Source organism: Chinchilla lanigera, unplaced genomic scaffold (genome assembly GCF_000276665.1).
Source record: "Chinchilla lanigera isolate Chin_1 unplaced genomic scaffold, ChiLan1.0 scaffold00001, whole genome shotgun sequence".
In the NCBI taxonomy this organism is placed as follows: Eukaryota; Metazoa; Chordata; class Mammalia; order Rodentia; family Chinchillidae; genus Chinchilla; species Chinchilla lanigera.
In genome coordinates this window covers 20,565,709-20,584,282 of record NW_004955402.1, presented here as the reverse complement: position 1 = coordinate 20,584,282, position 18,574 = coordinate 20,565,709, and the positions used below count along the sequence as shown (strand labels likewise).

Sequence of the window (18,574 nt, the reverse complement as noted above, 5' to 3'; positions counted from 1 at the left end):
AAAAAAAAAAAAAAAAACTCTGCAAATTAAAAATTGTAACTTTATTTTAGGAACAGGATAGAAGAATAATATATGAAAACCAGAAATGAATTTCAAATATTAAAGTTGGGCCTTTAAAAAGGCAATTCTTAAAAGAACTCTGTTTGTCATTCAGACCTTTCCTTCTTGGAGTGAGGGTACAGAGAATTCTAAAGTCAGATTTGCAAACCCTAACAATTAGCAACTTAAGATCTCAGGCAGCTATTCTTGCAACTGTCCCATTAGCAATAACTTGTTCCAACAAATTATCGAAAAATGACATTTTTCTATTTCTACCAGGTTGCTTTCAGTGAACACAAATTTGGCAACTAATTAAATAATACTCATTATACAAATTACTGCATCTCATGAAGACATGCTAGAGAAGATCTAAGTCCCAAATTCAGGATATCCTGGCAATTTTGTATAAGTCTATTACAAAAATAAAAAGACAAATAAAAGCAAAGGTGTTACATTTTTAAACTGCATAGCAGGAGTACAACAAATGGGTAAAAGGAGAACTGGTGAACAAGTTGTCATGATACAGATGACAGACGATGAATTAGCTCTGATTATTCTATGCTTAAGAAAATGCTCTCAAGGATGTCCTGATGCTGCTTCTGAAACTGCATCACTTATTCGTTTTGCTTCATTTTCTTTCTATACTCATGTCTTAAAAGAAATACATTATTAATAATTCTGCCTCTCACTACCTAAACCTAAGCACAGTTTAAACCATACCAGCTATTTTCATTCAGTTGTTTCCAAAAGTGTAGCGATAGCCAATCTCTGAAATTTTCTTCTGAACTATCTACATTTTGTCAGCAATTCTGCTTTGACTGGTAATAGCCAATTCCCCAAAAGCAAGAATTTCAATCTGCAGATGCAAGATGAACACTAAAACAGCAATAGTCCTACAAAGTTCTTGGATTACAGTACTTTTTGTGCCCTCATAAATTGTCTTCTAAAACAAACACTAAAAAATTACACTGCAAAGATGTCCATAAATGCAGATCTTCACTCAAAAGCATCTTCTTCACATTGAACAGCATAAAAGTCTTCATGTAGCCTGGTGTGGCACATGCCTGTAACCTCAGCAATTGGGTGGCTAAGGAGGAGGATCACTGCAAATCTGAGGCTAGCCTGGGCTACACAGTGAGACCTTGTCTCAAAATAATGTTCATCTAAGGCTCCGCATCCTCCAACTCTAAATGGGATATGGGAATATTTTGTTTTACCATTCTACCCTACTTACAACTAAGCTATAAACTAAAAGAGTATATTGTACCTGATATATTTAAATCATAATTTTACTAGATTCAGGGTACAAGAGTATAAAAAGATTAAGAGCAATTGGCTATAACTTCAAACCCTGAGCCATCAAATCTCAGGTTTTATCACTTGCTACTGAATGAACTTTCTCATCTGCCTTCTTTGCTTTACCTGTAAAATGCAACTATTAGAATATCTACCCACATCACAGACTTTTTATGTAATGCTTTTAGCATTAAACCCAAGATAAAGGATCAATACGTTTCAGTATTCTTTTTTATCATAAGCTCCTCCTCATTAATTTGCTTGACATAGACACAGTACATGTTAGTGCTATGCCAAGAAAATCAGTGATACAACGATGTGAATTACTTCCTTTATCATGAGCTTATATTTATGGTGGAAAGACAATACTTTCTGATATGTTGGAATGTCATATACTGTATTTTATAAAGTACACTATTTGAGAATTTAGAAATTCACAAGTATAAAAATTAAAACAAACATGGCCCTAGGTTTAAGACATGCTTCACAGAGGGCAAGACACCTAAATAACACAGAGATCAATCTGGAGCCACATTGTTAAATCCCAAAGCAAAGACTACATTTTTCTCATGTATTAACTCAAATAACCTCTACAGTCTCCAGAACATAGCATGTGCTTAAGAAATGCTAACTGTATAAATACTTGCCTTAAATCTTTTATGAGGCACCCTGGATCTTACATGTAAGTACCGAGTAGGCATTTAATAGGCTAAGTTTGTGTAATGCTAGCATTATCTCCATAAATTTAATTTCCCTAACGTCCTCTCGTTTCTTTGATGTCTCTCTAGTGTGACTCCAGAGCACCCCGCACATCCACACCTACACACTGAGAACAGCGCAGGAGATGATCACTAACAGACCAAAGAGACTAAAGACCAAAGACAAAATCCTGCACCTCGCATAGCACAAGACTGAGCTTACAAAGCAAGTAAGTTAACGGTCACCTGAACTTCAGACAGAACTCCAGACAACAATTACCAATTTCATTTTGCTTGAGTATGTTCTTAGAGATTATTCACTACAGCATTTAGGAAATCTGGCTCAACAAAATAGCACGATTTTGATTCCTACTGAAAACAACTACAGAGAGAAGTCCTGTCTCGCATATCAACTGTTTTGCATTTGAATTGTGTTGTCAAGTTCAAAACAATGAAGCAAAACTAAAATCATTTAGGTATGTGGCAATTAAAAACATAAGCAATGAAATAAGAGATGATGAGAAAAGCAACACTTAGAAAAAAATTAAATAAAATCACCCCAGTGAAGTGCTTACTCCTGCCCAAAGATTTTCACCTGCAGAGGATACTTAGAAAGACTCACGCACTGTGAAATTTCATATCCATTTTGGTTCTATTTTTGCACTGAAATATTTATAGAGTGCTCAGTGTTTCTGCAGTAAATTATACCTTGATCGTGGTAAAGCTAAAATCACTTAAATTACCTTTTTTGTTCAATTATTTGGAAGAACAGAGAAAGCTTGACAGAATAAAAAGATCTATTAAGCAATGGCTACTTCATAGCTATAATTGCATGGCTTAGTAGATATCGATGCCTTGAGGGTTATATTCAGCCTCCACAGCTATTTTTACCAAAGGCTTCAAACAAAATCCAAATCAATTTATGTTATATGATTGTACACATTTTACTTGGACATGAAACTTCTTAAGCCTTGTATTCCATTGGCTCCTACGTTAGAAAGAACATGAAAACACACTGGCAGTACACAAAACAGAAGCACAGTACTGTGTTGGGTGAATATTTCTGAAATAAATCAGATACTCAAAATTTTATAAATATTCTTATACTATGCTATGACTTCTAGAAGTGTTCTAAAAGCCCGAATCACTGTTTTGGATTGAATGCTGTTTCCCCCCAAAATTCATATGCTGAACTCTGTCTTCAAGGTGATTCTAGTTAGGCCACTAAGGAACTGATTAAGGTTAAATGAGTTTGGGTCCTGATCCAGTAGGACCAGCATCCTTATAAGAAGTGATACCAGAGAGCAGGCTGTCTCTCTGTGCAGGCATATCAGGAAAGACCATGTGACGATACAGCAAGAAGGCTGGCAGCTACACCCTAGAAGACAGGTAGGTCACCAGAAACTGACCCTGTCACACCCTAATCAGGAACCTTTGGCCTCCAGAACCGAGAGCAAATAAATTTGTGCTATCCATGCCACCCAGTGTATGGCACCTTATTATTGCAGCATAAGCAGTCACTATTAACACGGCTTTGATCTGAAAACCAGGAAGTGTGTGGTCCACACCTTTTACATTACTGTAAATGAGATATTTTATTTGAAAACTATTTTGTGCCCATTCAGGAACCCAATCTTCTATCAACAATGTAATAACTCCATTAGGTACATGTGAGTCACGTGTACAAACACACACATACACACACAATGTGCCTCGGGGCTCTACTATTTTTCAAGTCATAAAAAAAATCAGTGGTGGGGGGAGAGCTTCACAGTGAGAGGCAAATAATCAACTATGGCTACAATATCAGATGACTGGCCATGAAGGATTTACAACCACCTAAATCCAGGCTGGCTAGGGCTGTGCTAAGAAGCTGAATCTCCTTGCAAGGTTATTCCCATATAATCAATTATTAAGTTAGGAACTGCTTCCACAGTTATAACTAAGGGTACCCTCCTCAGGAATTACCTCTATTATTTCATCACTGTGTACAAAAGTAATTTTAAGTTTAAAAAGCTTAATTTGTTACAGATTGCAAAGTCATTTTTAAACAATTACTGATATTCATGTATAGACTATCACTATATATTTAATCAGTGCTATACTATTTAACTTAAAATGAATTAATTACATAGATAAAGCATTTAATGGCAACAAATCTTTTCAGTGACATGGGTTTGGGGAAACTAAATGTATATGAAAATCACCAGATCGAAAGTATAAAATTTCACCTAAACACAAAGTACAATGTATGCTTTAATCATTCATCTTTAAATGCCTTATTATCAGGATTTCTCCAGATACCATTTTAAGAAGGAATAAAGTAACATACCTAATTTCATCTAGTTATCACCAAGCATACAATTTATTGTAGCTTTGATTCATAATTTACTGAATGTGATACTGACTCAGGAATATTCTGGGATATAAGAAACCCTACTCTATAAATGTTAGTGGTGACTTGAATGAAAAATAGATTTTAAAAGGGAGAGACAAGAATACACAGAAAGCAAGTTGTACTTGGGAAGTACAGAAGACACTCCCCATGAACCAACTGGCCATGAGAGTGTGGGAGAACAGAGCCACGAATGATGCTAATGGAGATTTCTAATCTAACTAATGATGACAAATAAAAGTTTATGTCAACCAAGAGCTGGATTATTCTGGAAGCTTGCTTGTGCACATGTATACACATATAAACATATGCAAATTGCTCTATATTTCTGCTTAACAACACCATTGTCTCCTACATTTCCCTCTCAGTAGCTGACTGTGCACACCACTGACACAATGAGAGAATTAGATGTTGACAAACGGTAGGGCTGACACTGTACGCTAACACTGTGATTCTGAACTGCCCCAACACAAACAAACCAGACCACTGCTTCAGCATCAAAGCAGGGTTGCCAGCGTGGAGACTGCCGATAAAAACGGATTTTGCAATAAAAATTATTTGCGTTTCTTTCTTATCTCTAGACAAAACGTTTCAGCAGCAAGAAAGAATCATCTCCTATAGCACTAATTAGCAACATAAATCTTACCAAAAGCAATGCCAAGAGATTTTATTGTTTGTCACTATACATGGTAATAGAATTTCTGACATTTTAGCCGTCTAAAAAATGCAGGATCTTTAATAAGCCACAGTACAAATCAGAGATCCTAATTTCACCATTTTATCACAGATACTGCAAAAGAGAAAACATAAAAAGACTTAAACCAGGAGGTAAAAACAAATTTATTCTAAGCATTATCAGGAATAAAAAAAAAATCATTCATATGCCAAGAGTTAAAAAATCTAGAGCTGTCAAGTGAGTGTTCCACATTGCAAAATCTAATATACCGTATCTCTATCTTCCAAGAAACACTAAACCCAACAGAGATTGTTTATAAAACTTTTTAGATGTCCCTACCGGGATATGTAAATATGAGCTGCTGCTCCGCGAAGAGTTCATCTAACAGATTTTTTTACAGTAAGGCATATTAAAACCTACCTCATAAATACTGCCCTGTTTCTAACCTAGCAGATTTTTTATTGCCTGGGGTGGTTGTGGTTTGTGTGTGTTTTTCTCTTTATTTTATGACCCTCTTACCCTCATTAGAAACTACTCAGCTATTATTAAGTAATATAAAAACTGTATCACAGTTCATGCCACGTTTATGACAAATATTCTGTAATGGTAACACTGAGTACATAAAAAATGAGTCCTCCCTGGTGAATGGTTGTTTTGCTCTGGCTAGATAAATAAGGCAAGGTTTACTCCATGACCCTGCAGCCCCTGACTTGTCACAGTAACAAAGCACACACTCCTTGGAAAGCATCACTTTAAAAATTACACTAGACAGGACAGAGATAAACACATCCTCTGGCATCAAAAATGCAACAATCCTCTTTGTAAAGGAATAAGTTCTGAGTAAGCAAATCAAAAGTAGAATTAGGATCGCAAACAATCACCCAAAGCATGGTAACCACAGTTACTCTTCTTTTTCTACACGAATATTGCAGACAAGAACATTTCTACAGCAGCAGACTAACTCCCTGAAGAAAAGGGAATGTTTAGCTAAAGGGTCCACAAGAATATCGAATATCCATCTGCAAAAGCAGCAGACTGGAATATCCACATAATCCCCCCTAGCTAAGTAGCACAGCTATTTGATTGTATAGAAGAGTCCGATCATCTGCAAAACATTTTAAGCAACTGTGACTGATCAATTGTTGACAACCAATACATGTGAAAGAACAGAAGCCTAAAATCCTCAGCAAAGCAAAAGTATAGATGGATGAGATGATGTATAATATACAATTATGTTCATTAATCCTTCTATCCTACTGTATAAAGGGAAGTAAAATTTACCAAATACATTTTTCAGTAAAAGGAGAACCAGATCTAGGAAAATCATGCTAACATCATCCATTAATACTTTTTCAATAAAAACCATATATCCTGACAATGTATCATATTCAGATATCATATTCAGATATCTTTTTTTAAACCCACATAAAAATTACTTATTTCATTCTAGATTTTTCAGATAGAATTTAATCACACTACAAATTTCATCAATAACACAGTGCTATACGGAATATGATGTATAGACGTGGTCCTCCTTTCATCTGTCTCCATAAAAATATGTAATTTAAAGTGCTATTTGAACAGAGAAAAAGATAGCATAATTCCAAAAATTTTTTCTCAAAGTAAGAGCATCACATATACTGAACATATTCAAATACCCACATTAGCTTTGACAAAATGATCATGTAGTATTTTTTTTCTAAGTTATAAAGTTAAGCCAGTGGCTTTTACAATACTGTGTTTGAATGCAAGCAACAGAACAACAACTTTACTTGTTCACAGATAATCTCCTAAGATTATCGGCATGCATATACTTAGCAGAATCGCCTCAAAATAGTTAGGCTCCTTTTGATCTAAAATCAACTACTGAACGGGATGAAAAGTACGATCCATTATGTTAAGAAGCTTCAAAGTTTGAATCCAAGCCAGACATCATTAAGCACCAGCAAATTATCATCTTGAGAAAGATTATTTACTCAACAGCTATATACTGAGTATCTACCAAGTGCCAGCAGTACTAGGTACAGGATGCTGCCCTTAAAGAGCTCACCGACACCAGAAAGGACAGACAAGAGCAAAATCACAGTGCACCAAAGTAAATGCAAGAGCAAACATGGCTGACACACAGAGAATGAAGACTCCCATGGTATGTGACACAAGTGGGTTTCCATTAATTTCAGAGTGGAAAGATGATGGATACAGACTCTGTCATCTCTTTCTTAGAAATGCTAGGTCCAATGGTGGTTTGTTTGGGGAAGGACTGTTAACATTATCTGTTACCCAGAGACCAGAGGGTTATGGCCACATCAGTAACTTTGCAATCACTTTCCTGTATTTTATCAGGCAATATGCATTTCTTGAAAAATATATCTATAATAAATACCTAGAAATTAGTCAGTTATGTTTGACCTTCTGATGATGGAATTTCTAAATTTACGAAAAATATGTACAGTTACACTTCATTTGCTCAGCAGCCTTAAATATTTGGAAAACATTTAAGAACTTGAAAAGTATGAAAATGGTTCATTAAGTCAGTAAATAAATGTCAGCATCTGCTACCTAAAACAACATTCATATCATACAGGGCTGTCCCTAAACTCACTCAAGATCTAAACACGTTTATTTTACAAGTATTTCTAACAAGCAAACTACAGCTACAACACCAGGGAAGAGTCAGCATAGATATGTGTGCTTTAAGTAAAAAACCACAAGGGACAAGAAGTAGGAAAGTTAAAGAAACAGTGAAAAGAAACGAGAACACAAATGTGTAGACTGCAGCCGCTCAGTGGCAGGCCTAACTTTATAAAATAGAACTTTCAAAGAATGGTAGTCTCCTTTTTTGTGCTTCCCCTCTCCTATTCAACTTGAGAACTGCTTACAAGTAGGGCTTTTAATGACATTATTCTGGTCCATTCGGTACTTTTAACTTTTAAAGTGCTGTTGAGAGCCATAAGGGGAATTTTACACCTCAAACTACATACCAACTGACAGCAGCAGAACTGCCCTGCGCCGATGGCTAACCTAGTGCCCCAAGTTCGAACACCCACGTCTAGGAGATGCGTCTCCTATCTCATGTCTGTACTGGCAGACAGCACTGGCACAGAGGGCACTCCAACAGGGATTGCTACCTGTACACGTTTAGTCCCTTTTTCATTTGGTTGTGGCACAAGTATTTTCACTACTTTCTAAATGGTATAAATATTTTCAGGGTTACTGACAGATGGCATGGCTAAAATTAATTTCCAATTTTCCTGTTCGGGTCCCTAACTCTTAGTGCTGATCTTTGACTGGGAACGGGATTACCTCCGACAGGGCTATGAAGTACTGTCAGCAACAAACCTGGGGGGTTGTTCCCACCACTGTGTGAGGGGACAGTGCCCACAAACACAGCTTAGTGATCATCACAGGTGCTTCTTCAGAGAAGGCAGAAACAATGTATCCAAAACGGATTCACTTCTGAGCACCAGAGCCTTATATCCCACTAAATTGTGATACCCCTGGATCTAACTTGCAAAGCATACATTTTAATCAGCTAGAGGGTACTGTTAACCACACTGCAAAGTTACAGAGATTCCAGGTAGAACACATTGTTTTTAGAAAAAGTTGGCCTCCAGAGAAGATTCATTTCTCCCAGCAGTTGTATCTCAATATCAGAACATCCAAAAGATAGCTCAGTAGGTTTCATCGTGACCAAGGTAAAATCACTGTAACTGTGATGTTGCAGCCAGCAACTCATTCACAAAATGCACCGGATGTAACATGAGGAGTGGCATATACCTATGAGGTTATCACTATTTTAATTTAGAATTAAGCTCTTGTTTTCCTCATTGAGTACTATCACAACATATTCCTAAACTGCTGGCTAAGCCAAATTGGTAAAGCTAACACAGAAATAAAACAAAGGAACACCAGGGATAAAGACAACGTGGTACACCCATAAATGGAATATTGTTTGGCAACAAAAAGGAACAAAGTTCTGATAGAGGTAACATGAATGAACCTTGAGAAAAATTACACTAAGTGAAAAAAAGCCAAAGGCTACATTTATATGAATTCCATTTATATGTAATGCCCAGAAGAGCAAACTCATAGAAACCATAAAGATCAGTGTTTGCCAGAGGCCAGGAGAATGGGGAAAGGGGCGTGCTTGCTAATGGGCCTGAGGTTTATTTTAGGTGACGAAAATGTTCTAAAGTCAGACAGTGGTGATGACTGCACAACTGTGTGAATATAAAATAAACCACTAAACTGTGTATTTTAAAAGGGGAAATTCTATAATATGTGAATCTTAGCTCAGTAAAGCTTTTATTTAAAAAGGGGAGGCAGGAGGGTCCAACAGCTGATAAAAGTTACTCTGAGTAAAAGCTCTTAAAGCAAGAGACTAAACTTTCAGCCACGTTTACTGGGGCTTTAAATTTTATTAGCGTTGACTCATCTTTGTATCCTGCGAGCCCTCACTGCTTAATTTCAGAAATACAGACTCTTCTTACAAGAAACAAGAGCAGGTCTGACTCTGAGGAGGAGCTAAATCACAAAGGGTAGCTGCTTGGTCACAAAGTGCAATTCATTCTATATCAATCCATCTAACGTCATTGATTAACAGGCAGTTCCAAGAAAATCTTAGGTCATCCAAATACTTTGCAATCAAAAGAATTCGGAGGTAGTTACTTAATTCGCAATCAACTACAGTATCAAAATCTACCTATTCCTTGCAGCTAGTAGAAATTATTAATCCATCAAAACAGGAAAAGTGTTAAATATGAATACTGACCTTGTTTCTTTTAATCCTTCCTTCTGAATGACTTCCAATATCTGCTTTGCTGTCATTGGTGAGTTGGGATGTTTTTCTAGTGCCTAAAAAATAAACATAACATTTCTAGATTATTGCATGGAAGTATACAAAACAGAAGTGTGAATGAATCATGCAACAACTGCTTTAAGTTTTAAAGGGGAAGGGGCTTCTATCTCAAAATAAGTTCTCATCACACAGTTAAGGTGTCCAACGGGAAAACTTAATGTTTTTCTGGGCTTCTAAAACGTCAATTTCTGCAGTGTACAGGGGCCATTCTTCAAAAAATGTCCCAAAGGTTTATACACACACCAAAAAAACAAACAAAAAAAAAAAAGCAAAAAAAAAAAAAGAAATGTGGCACCTAATGAAACCAAGCCAATATATACAAATAATTTGCTTTATTTGAAAAATCACTAATGTTTTGTAGGCAAAGACATAGCTTCAGGCTATTAAAATGTCTCCTTAGTTCTCAAAACCTTGGAAACTTGGAGCCTGGGTGATAATACTGGTCAAAAACAGCCTTACAGGGCTGGGGATATAGCTCAGTGGCACAGCGCCTGCCTGGCAAGCTTCACAATATTCATAGTTCAATCAAGCACATTTGTATTTTTAAAAGTGAGAAACAAAATAAAATCTTCAATACTAAAATATTGAAGGAAGAATGCAGAAGCCAAGGACAGTTGCTGCTGTGTGTTTTCCAGTTCAGCTCAGTTTCCTTTGCCTTTTCCAATTAATTTTAAGTAAATCCTTTCCACTTTCTATTCAGCCCATCTCAGTTTTATGAATTCAGTCCCATTTTCTTTCTCTCCCCTTCTGCCCTGCTTGTTCTTTGGGGAAGGGGGTTCTCTTAAACTGAGGGAATGGCAATAAATGAGTTGATTATTTCCACAGGCATGAGACCATCAGCCCTGGTAATCAAGTTCTTTTATTTAACCAGGGACTTAACTCCATGCAGCAGAAGCAATCAATGGCAGAGCCCTCGAGGCTCACCCACATGGATCTCAGGGACCAGCTCTGGGTGTAAGAAACAAATCTACACGTCCCTTCAAATGACCTCCTCTCTCAGGGGAGATGACACCTAATTAAAGATCTTACGGAGCTTCATGCACAAGTCATGGCCCCATTCAACATGGTGCTAGTGTTCTCATTTATGATTATTTACTAGAAGGACCATACTTATTAAGAATTAACAGGGCTACCCAAAAGGTTCCCCAGTCTGTTGAAAATAGCTCCATAGTCTTGTCTACTGTGAATGGCTAACTTTCAACTAGTTCACTAGTTTTGTCCATTGGGGTCTTCCAATGAGATACCTACAGCCTGCCCATCACATTTAGGCTGCTCCCTAATGCCCCCTTTCCAGTTCATGGGCCATTTCCCCATTTTCTCAATCTTAGTCAATCCCTAATTCATGGTTAGTAAGTTCCTTAAGAAAACAGAAACAGGAATCACACTAGAAAGAATGTATGACAACAAGTATGTCCACAGGGAAGAAGGAAAATGGTCCTCACAGAGGACGAAACTGGAGAGCTGAACTGAAAACTGGGAAAGGGTATAAAAGAACAGGTAAAGCAGTATGGGGGAAAAGGAGTAAAGGCCAAAAATATTGGGAAAAAGGCAATAAGGAAACTGCATAATAGAGCTGAAAGTGAGAAAAGATTTGATCACATAGAAAGAAAGAAAGAAATAGGCTTGAAAACAAAAAAGAGCTGACAGAATTTTTGAAAAAAGAAACTGTTAAGTAGAATAGTGTATAATTATGAGTTAGAGAAAGGAGATGTTGTGGTCACATGGTCTACATATATGGTGGGCATCACCCCAAATGAGAGGCCATGCTGGGAACATTGATGGTCTCTCATAAAAGATACGAGCAGAAGGCCAACAGACACAGACAGACACTAAGCGAGCAAGGATAAGGGGAACAGGAGAGGAGAGGCACAAGGCTGAGGGAAAAGGGTGCACGGGAGAGACAGGTAAGAAAGGAGGAAAATTGAGCTGAACTGGGAATGGCTAAAAGCAAACCGGTTCAATCTAGAAAGGGCCGAAGAGGAAACTCCAGTGTACTGGGCAACGTTTTAACAGAAATTTGGGTGCACTCAAAAGTGGGGTTACTCACGGTGGAGGACTCCCTGTTTCTCTTCCTGAGTACAGGCCCCTCAGCACACCTGGGCAGCTCCTCCCAGCAATTGAGAGAATTTGGATAGCCCTGTCCCCTTCTCTATGACATCACATCCTACTCTACAAAGGAAGTAAAAGTGCCAAGAATTACATCAGGAAGTAGAAGGGAGGCAGGAAGGAAATGATGAAGCCACACAGAGCACCAGAAGCCACCCTCAGTTCCTGCAAGACACAGAAAGGAGACAGAAGAGGAGAGGTTCCTAGGTATAAGTGAGCTTTACTGAACTCTAGCTGTGTACACATCAGTTGAACAAAAGAAAGAAATTACTGTCACTGAACAAAACATTGATACCATCACAATAATGTGACACAGGCAGAGACATAAATCAGACTCACGGGCAGTCATACTCCGACCTTTAGAGTGAGGAAAGCTCAGTCAGCCAGAGGACAACGGCATCCTAAGCTCTCAGGTCTAAGCGGTAGACCTAGTAATGGCCATGGCCCAAACAGGCTGTTGGGCATGAGGCATTACCTGACCTTGGACTCGTTTGGATTTTTTAACCATTTACACAAAGTTTTCGATTTTTACGCAAGAAGTTCTATCAACCCAAACACACACTGGCTTCTGCTTTAATGCACTGAAATTCCTTTTATCCAGACAGCATGCAAATGCCTACAAATGTTTCTCTCAAGTTATACTTTGGTTCATCTGAAATTTAACTTTTGTATTAAGCTAAAATATTGACTTAAACCCCAATTTCCCATTCATAAGCCACATTTCTCTATTATTATGTTCCATAAACCACACGTGGTTAGTGAGGCATCCTCTACCATATATAACTATAAACACCAAATATAAATATAAGAATACACTAAAACGAATATATAAACGTGGGAACTCAAAACACGCAGAACTGTTTTTGTTCAGCTGCAGCTGAGACCTAAGAACCCATCCATACTACTCCCTCTAATGGCTACAGGTACATGCAGGAATCCTAAGGGTCTCCAAACTTCAAATCACCCTTCTTGGGGCTTGTCCAGGGGTCCCTGTGGGCTTCACTGATCGTTCAGTCAACTGTTATGTCAGTATACACTGCTGTAACTGCAGTGACATAATAATATACCTCACTCTCTGGACAGGACACTGCTCTCATTATTCCTTCTTATGTTTCTAATTACTCACTTTATTTTGCCAGATGAAATTGAGATTGGGTTTGAGTGAAGCATCTAATTAAATTTGGAAGGAACTTAAACACATTATTCCACTTAAGATCTATTTTAAAACCGACAATAACCTTTTTATGGGCTTATACTTTTCAGTTGTGGTTACAAACTTTTTCTGTAACATTTTCATATCTTATTACTAGTGTATTCAACAATACTGGATTCTGATAGTCATCTATACAAATGACTAAGTGAATTCTCAGAAGTTCTGGTTATACAAAAATAAAGAACCATTCTTCTTACAAATAAGATGATTTGGGTCTCCTTTCTAACGTGTGTTTTCTCTTTCTTATATTATTTACTTGGGCTAAAAAAGTGATGTTTCCTATTCTATTTCAAAAAGTTTTGAAAATTTTATTTCCTCAAAAACAAGCCCCTAACACTGCCATTGCCATGTTTTGCTAAGGATACGTGCAGCTATAATCTTTTTGACACCAGTCTGACTATGTAGTCCAGGTTATCCTGTCTCAGCCTCCTAAGTGCTGGGATTACAGGCATGTGCTACCACACCTGGCTGTACCTAGAATTATTAGAAAGAGTGCTGCCAAGAGAGGAATGTAATTAGAAACCAGTGGCCAGACATCACTGTCTTTTCTATATAAATCAGTCTGTCCAAGCGCTCAGTCTTAACATAAAATGTCCTTTCTTTCTTTGTACCACATTGTTCTCCTGTGTCAGAGCTGCATTCATGATCAGACTTAGCTCTCTCTATCTCTAGGGGCTGCCTCGCGTCTCTCCACACCTTTCAGTTCTCAGCTACTTTCTTTCCCTGGCATTGTTAGTCAGGAAAGGTTTCAAATTCAACACTGTTCTGTAAAAGGGAATCGGCAGGGACACAATGGATACACAGCAATGGTACCTTCCCAGTGAAGGATCTTTTATTTTTCACAGGAGGTGAACTAATGTGCAGAACTGGAAAATACAAGGTTGGATTTCACCTCTTTGCCTGGCCGTATTACAGCCTATCTCAAAGACGCCAGATTCATGCAAATCAGAGCCAATACAGTCCCATCCCAGAAATGTCCCTCTGCAGACTTCCACACGCCTCAGTGGGGCCGAAACAAGCCTTTCCCGAAGGACAGCAACATCTGCATGGAAGAGCAGGGACGGGGGAGTGCCAAACCTCTTCAGGCACAGGCTGTAATACAGAGAATGTGCCTTTCTATGGCTTAAGTTCACGCTTTAAGTACTTTTTGAACCAAGAACACTGGCTCAGATATCTTAAAGGCTTACTCAAGAATTCCTTAGTGCCTCTCAAACAGAAAACTCATTTTAAATGTCCTTAAGATAAATACAATAGACCAGTGTTCACTTGAAGGTTAAAGTTTTGGCCTTTCAGGACTTAAATAAAACTTTTTGAGAGAGCCTCTTTGATTGTAAAAAGAAAAAGGGAAGAAATGGGAAAAAAATTCTCCACAATTTAAAAATCGTTTCAGTGTTTACATTTGCAGAACCCTAAATGAGTATTAATGACCAGGCTTTCTCTCCTTTTCCTCACATTAATGTGTGTTTCCCTAATCCACACTAGCAGTTCATTAAAGTGCTCATATACTTAAGGCCTCATGTCCTGGGCGAACAATTATAAAGTTATAATAACAATAAACTATTATACAGCTCTCCGCAATTACAGATTACTTGTACACAACATAAAGCATTTCATTTGCTTTCATAGAACATATGACTGTATTTAATCCTCACAACACTGTGTTCTTCATAGAAGAGGCATTATTAACGTTCTGTGAGACGTACAGAGTTGAATTAATTGGTCTGAGGCTACAAAGCTAGGAAGTGGATGAATAGCACTTGCATCCATGATGATACTGATAATAACAATGCTTAAATATAATAAGATAAGCTAGTACTTATTAGACAACAACTACATGCCTAGTCTTCTCTAGGAGCTTGACATTACTATACTAACCTACGATCCTATGTGTAACCTTTCTTATCTCTATGACTCTTCAAAAGCCTCAAAGGCCAGTGTTATTTTGATGATGCGTGCATCGGGATCACTCGTAGTCTTCAGATGAGAAAATAAATCACCTACAATGTTACAACACCTTGCCAACTGCCAAGTTCACAGATCAACTCAGTTGTTCACTCCTAACATAGGTAGTTACTAATTAAGGTGTTAAAGAGGATACTTACGATTCTCTATTCTGTTTGAAGCATTTTGTGGGAAAAGTACATGCTGTAGTAGTTGTCATGAATGTGTGACTTAAAAGACACAAAGAATCATTATAACAGCCCTGAGAAGAAATCCTACTTCACACAAATGCAGCACACTCTGAGAAGATAATGTGCTCCAAAACTGCACAGCTAGAAGTTAGCCCATCGGGTACTGAAGTCTGTTCTTTCTGCCAAGCTGAATTGCTATCCATCAGTTGCTCAGAGCTTTCAGAAACCTAGGGCCTATAATGGCAACATTATATACAGGGTCTCTCTCACAAACCCCACTTCAGCAATCTTACACTTAAGAACGATCATTTTCATAGAACTCTAGATAATGGTTTAAACTACGCACTCCCTTGGCAGTGCCTGTCAAAACTGTCATTAATTAGTGTAACCTGTTTAATGATAGTCTTGCCACTATACTGCAAGTCTCCTGAGATCAAAAGCCTCAGTCCTCATTCATATCTACATCCCTAGACTGCAGCGCTGTGAAATAGGCTTTATAAATAAGGACCAAGGTAATTGGGGGAGATGCTTTGATTCATTCAGTATTTGGAATTCTTACAGAATAGTAAGGAAGGTAATGAGCTTCAGAGTCAGATGGACCCAGGACCCCTCCTCACTAGCTGCGTGGTGTTAGATAGAAATTTTACCTCTGAGTCTCGCTTTCTTCACTTCATCAGTCATAACCACGTTGTGAGGACTAAATGAGATAACGAATGTAAAGCACTTACTGCAATGAGCCACATGATCACCAAAAGCAGTGAGAGTTTACATTAGCTAATACTCCCGGGGGAGCAAAGCCCCCTTTGTGTTCAGCCTAGACACATAGATCTTGTCAACCCACACCAGAGAGCTATTAAGATACTGACAGACATTATATGCGGTCTGTCTGAGATTTTGTGAGCAACCTACACCGATCTCTACAAATCAGGTTAGCCAGATTCCCGTCCCTCCTCTCCTAGCCACGCTCAAATGGGTTCCACCAGAGAGATCCACAGTGAACCTGAACCACGCCGGACCTGGTTTCACCACAGCATGGGCGATGTTCATTTTCTGCACAGAAAGAAAATGGAAAGTGAGAGACACACAGAACCTACACACTGATCTAAAAAAGAAAATGAAAAATAATACTTGTTTAAATGATTATATATGAGAACTGTTTCAAAAAGTAAAACATCTTTTTAATGAGACAGATCCTCCCACTGTAGTCTGTAGGCAGACCGCTCTCTTCAGAACCTCCTGGCTATGAAAAGTCCCTTTCTTCTGTGCATCAGACAAAACTGCTTTGCTTTCCTTTTACCTCTACCAAGGGGTCCTAGTTTCTACCTCTGAATATAACAGTAATTATTTTATGTTAAATTATAAGCACTATCCTAAAATGTAAGTCTCAAAAGAAACTGTGTTACATTAATTTATAAAATGGGCCCAGTAATTCAATTCATACGATAGGCTCCCACATGATTTTAACACTATTAGGGCTCAAGTGTTGAACTCCCTTTGTGTTCAGGCTAGTGGAACTTTAGTTTCTTTCATCAATCTTCAAATAAAAGAATTATACTCATTAAAATAAGTTTTGCAAGTATTGCCAAGCCAATCACTCTTCTTCAAAAATTCTTCAGTTTTCTAATGTCATTTTAAAAATACTGCATGTGCTTAAGAATTATACTCATTCAAATAAGTTAACTAAAGACCACTGATAAATACTTTACCAGTGGTTTGACCAAAATAAAACACAAAACTATTAAATTCTTTTTCCAGTCTCCTGTAAGATCCATCCTACTAGGACACCTGTTCATTTCTGCAACCACCTCACATCAGCCAGTGAACACTACCAGCTCCATCAACACTTTCCCCCGGATTTATATCCACAGTTCAGTGGTGTATTTTCCAAACATGCCAGACTTAAGTATGTCCTTGTTTAATGCACTGTGTATGTTCTAATCTATTTGAGCAGTCTCTGAAAGCTTATTAGTCACAAATATTTGATTTCCAAGCTTAACAGCTCAACTTATCCCAGAAATCTCCTTCTCAGACTTCTATGTACCCCAGAAAGAAAAGCCTACAAGAAAAAAGACACTATCGCCTTAGGTAAGTCTTATCTTTTTAGCCGTGAGATCTTTTTTCAAGCTTATAAAGTTCTTTTGGAATCACTCCTCTGTTTTGCAGTTGTTCCCCCTTTTCTTCTGTGTTATCCCCACACTTAGCAAGCACACTGTTGATGTGCGCCTTGAGATCTTCATGACAGAGCCAAACAAGGCAATGGAAAGCAAAGCCTTGGGGCTGCTCTGGGATCTTCCCTTAGACTGAGGCTGATTACTCCATCAATATTCCTTGCCTATAGATGTTCAATCTGCTACAAATTCATTTCATTATACTACTACTCAGTTCATAACTGTCCATCACTTCTAAAAGAGTTTCACAATAAACTCATGTCAAAGAGCTGGCTGAAATTTACCTCTAACAAGCACATCTTCCCAGTCTATAGCTCTACTAATCCTATCAAAAATAAATTAATTTAGTTTGACAAGAATTAATGTCTCCCAGGGATCCTCACTGGCTCACTGTCATCTCCTTTACATGCCCACAGTCATCTCCTTAATAATATAGTCTAGAATTTTACTGAGATTTGAGATACAGCTCAATATTCTATGATTTCCAAAATTTTACTCTCCCTTTTTAAAATGCTTACATAGCAGGTACTCTGCACTGATCCTTATTCTGCCAGGTACATGGTCTTATTCAATCTTCAAAACAGCTCTATCACACAGGGCCTACTATCACCTCCATTTTTAAAAGGACTGATGAGCTAATTAAGGCACAGAAGAGTTAATTTAAATGGGTCTGAAGTTACATATCTAGAAGAGGATAAAACCAAGATCTGAACCCCGGACATGAGGGTAGCTGTGATTATTCGCATGGTTCTCAGCACAATCACTTTGTTCCCATCTGTAAACTCTCCCAGTGCCCTGCCATTAAGCTTGTTCTTCATCATTTCTTATCCCATCCATCAGCCCACACCACTTCATTCTTGCTTTCCTACCACACCTCCAGAGAAACTTGCCCCAACTTAAAAACAAACACATTGAAATGCTTCAAAACTGAAAAATCAGGGGCTGGGGATTTAGCTCAGCAGCAAAAGCGCCTGCCTGGCATGCGCAAGGTCG

The 18,574-nt window shown here is 38.0% G+C and overlaps 1 protein-coding gene across 5 annotated transcripts in view; it reads right to left on the bottom strand.

Annotated features, from left to right (window-relative positions):
- Window positions 1–13,074, bottom strand: part of Asxl3 (additional sex combs like transcriptional regulator 3) — a 133,272-nt gene extending 120,198 nt beyond the window's left edge. For 2 of the 5 annotated variants that reach the window (XM_005372763.2, XM_005372765.2), the window contains exon 1: window positions 9,876–9,958. Coding sequence is in view for 2 of the 5 variants with exons in the window: in XM_013508021.1 (XP_013363475.1) it covers window positions 8,287–8,289; window positions 9,876–9,931 (59 nt within the window). In the remaining 3 variants the exon portion in view is untranslated. Of the gene's footprint in view, window positions 1–8,286; window positions 8,290–9,875; window positions 9,959–12,009; window positions 12,072–13,032 lie in introns of those variants that run through there. The other 3 variants (XM_013508021.1, XM_013507996.1, XM_005372764.2) reach the window with 3 other exon arrangements.
- Between the last annotated feature and the right edge of the window lie 5,500 nt (window positions 13,075–18,574).